General features: G+C 35.3%; 1 protein-coding gene across 1 annotated transcript; it reads left to right on the top strand.

Moving 5' to 3' along the window:
• Positions 1–1915: 1915 nt before the first annotated feature.
• Positions 1916–8911, top strand: LOC149556259 (LRR receptor-like serine/threonine-protein kinase FEI 1). Its single transcript, XM_089830466.1, has 13 exons — positions 1916–2704; positions 3139–3274; positions 3477–3548; positions 3649–3720; positions 4376–4447; positions 4557–4628; positions 5853–5924; positions 6179–6306; positions 6511–6681; positions 6887–7219; positions 7358–7612; positions 7726–7859; positions 8338–8911. Exons 1-13 carry the CDS (start codon positions 2572–2574, stop codon positions 8614–8616), a joined length of 1929 nt encoding a protein of 642 aa, XP_089686592.1. The 5' UTR covers positions 1916–2571; the 3' UTR covers positions 8617–8911.
• The last annotated feature ends 1922 nt before the right edge of the window (positions 8912–10833 follow it).

Raw genomic sequence — 10833 nt, 5'->3', positions numbered from 1 at the left:
ACAAATGTTAAAAGTTACATAGAACAAAATATGTAAGAGACATAGAACTTCCAAAATGGAGGACTTAAGATGATGAAAAAGTACAGGAGTATTCATTGTGTTATTTATGTCATTCCCTTGCATTTTTATTTATTCCCAATTTGATGATGTTATTTCAATCCCCTTTGTGCTGTAGGTTGCTAAAGATCTGTCTGGGAAGGACATCAATGCACTGGAGCATCACATAAAGAACTTGCTTTGCCCTTCAACGTCATTTTTCTTCAATACCTTGTATGATCCATATAGGGAGGGTGTAGATTTTCTTTGTGGATGCCCTTTCAATCTGCGCCATGGAAGCAGAAATAAGCATAAATAAGCACATAAAGAACTTGCTTTGCCCTTCAACGCCATTTTTCTTCAATATTCTGTATGATCCATATAGGGAGGGTGCAAATTTTGTTCGCGGATACCATTTTAATCTATGCCATGGAAGCATACAAGTCTTTCCGCCATAACAATGAATTAGGACACGAAACAGAAAACTTTTTATTTTAACATGATGAAGCCCATGTTGGTCGAAATTTTGACCAACACGGGCATGGATTTTTTTAAATGACATTTTTCCGTGCTTATTCCGACCAATTTGACCCCATTTGAATAGATGGTCGAAAATTTTGGTCTAAAAATGGGGTCAAATGTACTAGTGTATGGAAAATATAGTAGAAAATTTTGAGAATTTTATAGAAAATGTATTTAGTATTCTGTGAGAATTTGTGTGTTTTTAATTCTCTACAAATCTTGTTGTATTCCTGTAATTCTCTGTAAATCTTGTTGTATCCCATTTATGTATTATTGTTCACCTTAAGTCCACTCTTGCTTTTGGATGGTCTTCTATGGTTTAAATTTCTTGAGGATTGGATATTGGTAGGGTTACCATCCTGGTGATTCATCCTAGGGGTATGTATGGAGAACTCTCCTATATCCAAAATGAATTTGGAAATTCAACTCACAACATTCCTTATATATTCTTGAATTCTTTGGAACAAACACACAAGAATACTACACAAATGTGCAATTATGTAGGTTGACAACTTGTTTAACACCTTAAAAATAAAAGCACACCATTACTGAATAAAAGTGCAAAAAGAATAGATAAAAGCGTAACAATATAGAATAGAGGCACAAGAATAGTGAACAAAGCACGAGTATAGAAAAATTCGCATAAGCGCAATTGTATTGAATAGATGTGCAAGTATAATGAATGAAAGTGCAGGTATAATGTATATATGCACATGAATAATGAACAAATACACATCAATATAATTTCTTAACCAGATAGATAGATTTTGACCTCCAAAATTTGATTTCAACGCCCACTTATACTTAAATTTTCATTTTGAGATTAGCTATAACCATTAGTGGTGTGGTGTCTATCACCTATTACAAAAGAAAAATTTAATTAAATAAAATTTTAAAATTAATAAATGAAGACCAATCAAAATATATGAACGACAATAATAAAGATTAGTTCATTCATAAATATGAACTAGTTGACAGACAGTAAACTTTTAAGACTGTATTTGTATATACACAAGTAAAACAAACCATCTATTACACTCTCTATTTATGACAAGACCAAAATAAATGTGAAACAAAAAGTAAAAGGAAAAAAGGTACACTCTACATTATTTTAATGTCTTTAGAATTTATATTTTATAATTATTTTACACCAATACCCTCCACCACGCATCAAATAAATATCTCCTACTTTTATGTGTGGTTCAAATTGATATTCCGTACCGTTAATTTTTTTTTTTAAGAAAGCTTAAAAATAAATTGCATCTTATCTATAGCAGATAAACTAATGGTGGTACTAGTTTTGACTGACATTTATGTTTTTTTAATATAAAGTTACCCCGTTGCAGAAGGGCAAAATAGTATTGAACTGGAAGGACAATTTTTTCGGAGGCTGTGTTGCATCCTCCAATTAATAGGTAGGTGATGGGCAAAATTTCTACAACGGTTAATTGACTCAAATGATTCACATCTCCCAATGAGGATCATCATACCTATGGTACTGTTCACAATATTCACAGCAGCAATTTTCACAACCCAATGCTCAAACGTTAAGCACAATTTTGTTACGCACTACTTATAACTAAGACACATTAAATACTAATACATCTCTGAACAATGTCTTCATGTTTCGCATTGATTGATAGTTTCAACACATCGTAGTAATTTTTGGAGAGAACCCATTTCGTTATGGGCATCCCTTTGGAAAAACTACTGTCAATGTGTACTGCAATGCCGAACAAGCAGATTCGCTGGGCGTCTGTATTTTGAGATCCGAGGGTCGAAATTACTGTTTCTGGACCATTAGGTTTGACGTAATGTGCTGTCATGAACTATAATCAATCATAGCATTTGGGTCCCATTTGATTTTCATTAGCAAACACAATCGTTCATTGATGGTGCTTGATGATTCTTCGGCAATAAGCTTCAACAATAGTGCGTCTAAAACTCCTCAAGTATCCATCGACATGGGTATATGAAATTGTTGCCGAGGAATGACAGATCTTCTTTCACGCAATGCAATTCGGAGTTTCAAAGAAGACAACAGGAATCATGAAACAGGTTCAGCTTCTGAGGCCTGTTGAATGCCTGCTTTTGCTTGCAGCTTTCCTCTGTTTCAGTAGACATTCCATTGCCCTGACTCCAGAAGGTAAGTTATAAAGCTGAACCCTTCTTAGGGTTTAAATTGTAGAGAAGTAATGTAGGAGTGCAGCTGAATCTTTCAATCATAATGTCTATATAGAGAAGTCTCAGGTAGCAGTGAGTATCAATGCGAAGACTATCATATTGTTCTTGTTGCTTGAAGTCCCTGAGTGAGATGGTAGGTCTTATCATAAGGTTCTATGTTCTGTGAGATTAAGATGGTAGTCAGTACATGTTTATATTGAAGGTGTATAATTTGATTAGAGGGTCCTAATGCACAATCAGTGGGTAGCAAGAAGAATCATTGTTGTTGAGTTCTATTCAGTAGGCAAAAATGATAGTTTACCCTCATATTTTTACACAGAAGTAGGATTTTTTGCCATGACATTTGTTAAATTTTTTAAGGCTTGGGGATGCTTGTGGGTTTTCGTTGGATGGCAGGGTTAGCCTTACTAGAATTCAAGGCAACACTCAATGACACGAAGAATGTTTTGAGAAATTGGAATGCATCAGACGCAGACCCATGTGGCTGGAGTGGGGTAGTATGCAACCATTTCAGTAAAAGAGTTACTGCATTGTATGTGTGGAACGCCCTTTTCTCTTCAAAGTTTTGAACACCCATTTTTTTTACAGTCCCAAAATAAAAAAAATATAATGTTTTAGTTATGGTTACGAAATCACATAATTTGACTGGAAACTGCATTAAAAAATTTTGCAAGAGTTTTCCACTTTGTTGATTTACTAATGGACCTTTATGGTGTCCTCTGTTGGATCGCTAGAAACTTACCTTATCTACTCCTTGGTGGAACCATTTCTCCAAGCATTGGCAAATTGAGGAAGCTGCACAGATTGTATGTTTGATTCCTGACAGCATTGAGATTATGCTTTTGCAAATCGAAAACTTCTCTTTATTCTCTGTATCAGTGACTGAATAGTACTGTGTGCGTGCAGAGCTCTTCATGAAAACAGGCTACATGGATTTATCCCTCCAGAGATTGGCAATTGCAAAGAGTTGCGAGCATTGTAAGTGAATTATCTGTTCTTCATTCGCTTTTCTCATAACTAAATCCACGTGTTCAAGGTAGAAATCTGATGGAAGCAGGGCAAAATTTGTGCTTTCCCTTTTAATGAAATTAAACAGTGAATTTCAGTTTCTGATATCGGTCGTCACATTGCTTCATTATAGTGATACACACTTAAATTATTAGTTGAATCATTGTTAAAGGCAGACCAAAACTTTATATTTATCCTAGTCATAAACTAAAACTGAGTTAAAGCCTGTAAAATACTGAATATTGAATTTCAGTTTCTGATATCGGTCTCATTGTATCATTATAGTGATACACACTTAACAAATTAGTTGAATAATTGTTGCAGGTAAACCAAAACTTTATATTTATCCTAGTCATAAACTAAAACTGGGTTAAAGCCTGTAAATACCGAGTATTGTTTTGTTACATTGTTTGTCAAATATTGTGTAATGCTTACAGCAATTAGGGCTAGGAAAAAGTTACATACATCCTACAGCCTGACCTATCAATATTTTTTATAATGAAGTGAAAAGAAAATTGTTTATACAACATTTTTGATTTCTAGAGCTTCGGTGCAGGATCCAGGTATTTCATGGTAACTGCATGCTCTGAATCTAATAGTCTATTCTCATATTGAGCTCTCACAGGTACTTGCGAGATAATTACCTAGAAGGTGAAGTTCCTGCAGAGCTGGGTAACCTGACCCATCTTATGATTTTGTAAGTTGCAATTTTTTGTTGGAAGGTCCTTCGTTTTCCTGTAAAAAATATGCACTTCAGATTGTATTTCCTTGTTTGAAGCATGGCTTTACGTTTTCTATTTTTGCAGGGATCTATCAAGTAATACATTGAAAGGGACAATTCCTCCATCAATTGGAAAGCTAGGCATGCTAAGATTTTTGTAAGTAGAATTCAGATCTTGTATTTCTATTTTTGCTTTGGACACTCGTAATTTATAACTGAAATGTGGAAATTGTCAGCTGTCATGACTTCGAAGAATTGAACATGTTAGTAATAGTGCTAGCAATAGAGTCTTAGAGGTTGCCAAGTTAGCTATTTAACTGTCAACAAATCACAGATCACTGTTATGTTTAGTTCATTGATTATGTGAGTACTGTGAGTTTGTTGTGCTTTTTGAAACTATATAACCAACTTGAATGAATAAATATATAGTGATTTCCTCGCTTGAATTAAATGTTCTACTATTTAATTTTATAGGTTTTACTTTTTATCATGATATCAGAGCTAGACTAGCTGTGTATCTGTAATAGGAGTACCTAGGTAGATGTGAGCATTTTGAGACCTGTTTCCTCTTATAAGATACAATTAGTGTTGGATTGCTAAAGTTATCTGTAGAGAAAGTGTGGTTTGTGGATGGATTTTCCTTGATCCTTGAGTGCATGTGCAGCAGCAGGAGGAGAAAATACCATAGTTTTGCAAAGAAAAGCTTCTATTTTAAAGTGCCGTTGTAGTGATTGGGTGGACTGGCTATATGAAGAAAAAGATGAAATCATCCAACTATTTGAATGACCATAATATGTGTCGGAATCATCAAAACACATTTGAAAAAGCTGTTGAGAGTAACATAGGTTCCTTGGCATGCCTCGATTTAGATGTTGGAGGAGGGGAGGTGCCTGTGGTTTCAAAGGAAAGGTGTTGTGCTCATTTGATAGAGTAGTGGATGTTTGGCTGAAGGGAGGGTGTACTGTCATGAATTTGGAGTGAAACATGTGTTAGTTTCAGTTCTGGCAATTTGTTGAATTAGAACTCTAATGGGTATCAAGTAACTTGGTTTGTTGTCATGATTAAATCCATATTTTTTGGAGTCTACTGTGAGTTTTCTGTCCTTTCTAAGGAGTCGATTTGAAACTATATATTTTATATATATTTTAATCAACTTCAATGAATAAATATACAATACTTTCTTGTCTTGAATAAGTTTTATCATCTATGAGCTTAGAACATTTGTTGTATCAACTGGAATTTGTGAACCACAACTATTACATAGAAAATGAATGCGAGTATGTGAAGAAGGAACCATTGTGGATGTTTGCATTTTTGTACGAGTATCAGGCAACTAAAACTTAGATAGCATGCTAACATATTGTGAATTCTTGTATTTCAGAAACCTCTCCACAAATTTCTTTGCAGGAGAGATCCCTAAAACTGGAGTAATGGGAGGTTTTACTAATATGTCGTAAGTTCATTCACTGTGTTTGTAAATTTTGATGAGTAGACTTTGTGGCAAATATTCCCATATTTGCATAGAGGCTTTTAACTCTCAAGGACTCTATTGCAATTCAAAAGAAACTCAACCTCCATCTCTCATGAAGGATGAGTGATTATCCTTAGATTACGGAAACATCAATGTTGCAAATTATTCATAGAAGAAATTATTATTGTCCTTTTGTTCCTTTACTTGAGATTTCATCTTGGCATTGGTGCATTCAGATTCACTGGAAATCTAGACTTGTGTGGTTTGCAAGTTCAAAAGCTTTGTAAGGATACACTGGATTTTCCAGCTACAGCTCCTGATAATAGCAGTGGTATTGTTGATGGTGGCAGTGTTGTTAAAAGAGGCATATTCTCAAAACCCTAATCTTAGGCTATATTATATACATTTATTTTCTTTCAGATATATAAGATTACTATGCACTTTGTATCCATTTATACAAATCTTTCCGATGCAAAAGCCACATCAATTGGAAAGTGTTGCAAAAATGCATTATGGGGTTCTAGCATAATCTAGGTTAGCTTATATTTACCATCTTTTATTTGTACAGGGTCTACGAGGAAAATGGCACGGTATTTGAATGGGCTCCTTATTGGAGCAATGGTTGCGATGGGTGTCATTCTCACTGCGATACTTGTATTTTTATGGGTCTGCTTTTTACATAAGAAAGGAATCAGTGAGGAATACACTAAGATAGAACAGCTACCCAAACCCCAACCAGGCATGAACTTTTCCACCTGGAGTATAATTAGGCAGTAGGCAAGATGTTCCAGTGCATTGTTTTTCTTCACTATTTTCTGGAACTTTGTTTGCTACCTCTTAGCAATTCTACCGGAGTGTCTTCTACTTTGTCAAACACTTGCTCATATAAATTGAGAAAATTTACCAAAAAATTATTCATAAAGTTCTGGTGGGTTTTGTTGCAGATAGAAAACTTGTTACATTCCATGGTGATTTACCATACACATCCCAAGAGATTATTAAAAGGATTGAAATGCTTGAAGAGAGTAACATCATTGGCTCCGGAGGCTTTGGGACCGTGTATAAATTGGTGATGGGTGAAAATAGTGCATTTGCTGTAAAAAGAATTGACAAGTGTGGTGTGGCATCCAATCGCCAATTTGAAAGAGAGCTGGAGATCTTGGGAAGCATTAAACATAGAAACCTTGTTAATTTGCGGGGTTATTGTGTATTTCCATCAGCTAAAATGCTCATCTATGATTACCTGCTTCTGGGCAGTTTAGATGAGTTTCTACATGGTTGGTTCATCAGGAATTATATTAGTTTTTCTCATTTGACTTAAGTTTTTAATATCTTTTTTCCAATTTACAGGAATCTGTAACTTTAATGTACAGCTGTTAAGAGGTATTCTGTATTTTCTATTCTGTATTTTCCAGATAGCAAACAACCTGCATCATCTCTAAACTGGAACACTAGATTGAAGATAGCACTTGGAGCAGGTCGGGGGCTGTCTTATCTGCATCATGACTGCTATCCTAGAATTGTCCATCGTGATATAAAGGCAAGCAATATACTAATTGATGAGAAGCTCGAAGCACATGTGTCAGACTTTGGGCTTGCAAAACTCTTGGAAGATGAGGAAACTCATGTCACTACTGTTGTTGCAGGCACTTTTGGCTATTTAGCTCCAGGTATATCTACTTTATGAATTCATTTTTATTTACTTATTGGGATACTAGTGAATTCAGCTCCAATGCAAATCGGGATACTCATGAATTGGCCTCTAATGCGAATTCCAAAATAGAGTACTTGCAAAATGGACGGGCGACAGAGAAATCAGACGTGTACAGTTTTGGAGTGGTATTACTAGAGTTGCTCAGTGGAAAAAGGCCTACAGATCCTTCTTTTGTCAAAGATGGATTGAATTTGGTAGGATGGGTGAGTTAAATCTGATCCAGCCATTTCCACTTTTTTGAATATTTATGCACTGGGCAAACAGGCCTGTTGACTGTCCAGGAATGAGGTATGCTCCAACATAAACATCATAATATATGTAGGATTCCTTGAAGGCAACTCGCCCGCCATATCTTGCCAGTTTTCTTAACATTTATACCACTCTAACATTGTAATGCCTTATGCCGAGTTTCTAAGCAAGAACATCAATACAATAAGGAGGCATCCTACCACTAGATCACAAACCAAAGGACTCCTATAGTTAATTCTTGATTTCAGAGGAACTAATGGTTAATCACATACATTTCCAACACGAATGATAAAGTTTGCCAATCCATATATTTTCTTCAAGCCACGCTTCCTTGAAATTGACATTTTGTCCTAGTTCTGAACTGCAACTTCTAGGAAGATTCAAAATACAAGTTTGAGTTTCGTACTGAATCTTGTTTTTTGGAAAACTCAGGTAAATACACTTATGGCAGATGGTAGATTGGAAGAGATTGTTGATTCAAAATGTGATTGCATCTCCTTGGATACCATTGAATCATTTCTAGAGATCGCAACAATGTGTGTAGAACCAAGTCCTGAAGACCGTCCGACAATGAACAGTGTAGTCCAAATGCTAGAAGAAGAAACCTTGCCTCCCAGGCCCAGGGGTTCCGTCCCAACGACGAGCAGAGTAGTGCAGATACTAGAAGAAGAAACTATGGCCAGTGAGTTCTATGACTTGTTATCTGAATGAGAAGTGCAATTCAAGTGAAGATGCTTTACTGCGATAATGCTTCTATATTTTATTGATTGGTTTGTCTAGCCTGTAATTTGGGCTTTCAATTAGCCAAATCATTTTTTGCTCACCTTTCATGTATATATACCATGTGAAGCTGGGTGATTTTTTATCTTCTTCCATGACAAACCGGACCATTTGTGCCAGTAATAGGACTTAATTTTACTTGAAATATATTTATTTGTATCAAGGATTTGCCATTGTAATCAAGAAAAGAAGTATTTTAATATATAATTATTGGATTCTTTTTCCACATGTTGAATTTTGGCGATCTTATGAACAGCCTTTAAATTGAAATTTTGGGCCATCTTATTGTGCTGGGATAATTCAAATTTCAATCATGCTCTTACCGTTCCCGTTATTGCTATTAAAAGCTTTTTCCAACAAGAAGTTTTCTTATCGAGCAAACGGAAAGTAGGAATTATTGAAGCGAATACTCCATAACAGAAATTCTACATGCTTATATTAACTACTGTGTATTGGCAACAATGGGTCAGTAAGGAATGCCGTTATTATTCCCGGTACTATGGACCTGTTTAACACAGTATATCATATAATGCTGAAAGCTGGTCAATCCACCTTTTTTTAATGTAAAATATGCAGAACCTGGAATCTTTACTATTGTAAAAGGGAACTACATGGTAAAACCGATCAATAGGCTCTGGGAAACACGTTGTGGGGCAATGAATCTCGAAGATGAAAGACAATACATTTTCTATGAAAATTTTCACGGTTTGAGATGCAGTCTAGTTAGCTATTTCTTTCCATAATAATCTAGCCAATGGAGTTTCAAATTAGGAAGATAAGTTTAAATCTAAATATTAAATAATTATAAGAACAACCTTTTGAGAGGCCTCTAGACCCAGATTCAAAATGTTAGACATAAGATGTTATAGATGTCTGGTTTCATTTATAAAAGATTTAATAATGACAAAGCATTTATTTATATTGTAAGTTATTATTTTACACTTGAACTTACCAATCCGGATGGATTAGTCTTTATAGAACATTAGTATATCTATTGCATATCAATGTTTTTGAAGGGGGCTGACCCTTACTACAATATTATGGATAAATCATATGCCTAGACATAGAACTATCAACACATTGACAGCCCTTTCCCTAATATCAAAAACAAATTCCCCAAACTAATAAACCCAATATTATCTAACATAGAATCCCATCTACTAGTAACAAACCAAAATTACTGGTAGCTTGCATATTGTTTTTCCTACTAAAAGCCATACAAACATATATACTAAAACTAGCAACAACGTATCTACTATAATTACTTAACAAAAAAGAATAAAAGCCTTTAAGGCCTATTGGCTAGATCAAGTAATTAGAAGCTAGTGTATACCAGTAGACGACAATCTAAAGCATATATCATAAATAAAACAAAGGCCTAAACTTTTCCCTTTTCTTATCTTCTTCGCCAATAGAACTTTGGTTCAATCATCATTAAGGAAACCATATGGTTTCTTTGAGTCCTCCTTGCCAGTGCCATCCTCTTCAATTTCCTGGTGCAGTGTCGGAAGAGTGGTAGCAGCAACATGGGTCACTTTTAGTGCAAACTTGGAGAGTGCTAAAACTCTCATCTAACACAATGAATTGGGCATTGAGGGCCTCCATCTCCCTTTTAGTGTCAACGAAACCGTGCAACTCTAGGCAGCTAGCACAATTTCCTTTAGCCACCTCCAACTCCTGAACTTGCAACACAATAGGGTTAGTAGAAAATATTTTTTTTTCTTTTTTCTCCATCCTCATAGGGGAGGTAGTCATCATTGGTGAGGAATCTTTAGCTTTCCTTGCAAAAGGCATAGCAGTGGAAATAAAGTCCATAGTATTCATAGCGAAGTTAGTAGACATGTGTAGTATCTTGGTTGACTTTCTTATTTTTCTTAATTGAAACCTCCTTCAAAGCAGAGCTATTTTCCGTTGTACCCATTATTGTGTCATTTTCCTCCTTTCCCATTCTCTTTTTCTCATTCCCCTTCTTCTCACCATCGACCCTGTCACCTCCTCATTAATCTCCAAAATTCTATAAGTCTTCTATTTCTATTTGGCCCTACTTTTGGCCAGCCTATGGGACCTCTTGCATCCACCATCATTATCATCTTCAGAATCAACTAGGTCAATTTTCACCAATATTTTCTTTTTTGGCTTTTGCTTGCT

The sequence above is a fragment of the Cupressus sempervirens genome, chromosome 5 (assembly GCF_028749045.1).
Source record: "Cupressus sempervirens isolate cs-2001-9-10 chromosome 5, ASM2874904v1, whole genome shotgun sequence".
Taxonomy (NCBI): domain Eukaryota; kingdom Viridiplantae; phylum Streptophyta; class Pinopsida; order Cupressales; family Cupressaceae; genus Cupressus; species Cupressus sempervirens.
The sequence above is the reverse complement of the archived record's forward strand: the minus strand, read 5'-3'. Positions and strand labels throughout refer to the sequence as shown.

Excerpts from the sequence above, each read along its gene's own strand:
- LOC149556259 (XM_089830466.1), top strand. The coding sequence starts at position 2,572 with ATGCAATTCGGAGTTTCAAAGAAGACAACAGGAATCATGAAACAGGTT. Across the intron at positions 6,307-6,510 it reads TGGCAGTGTTGTTAAAAGAG|GGTCTACGAGGAAAATGGCA; the intron begins GCATATTCTCAA and ends TTATTTGTACAG. Across the intron at positions 7,220-7,357 it reads TTTAGATGAGTTTCTACATG|ATAGCAAACAACCTGCATCA; the intron begins GTTGGTTCATCA and ends TGTATTTTCCAG.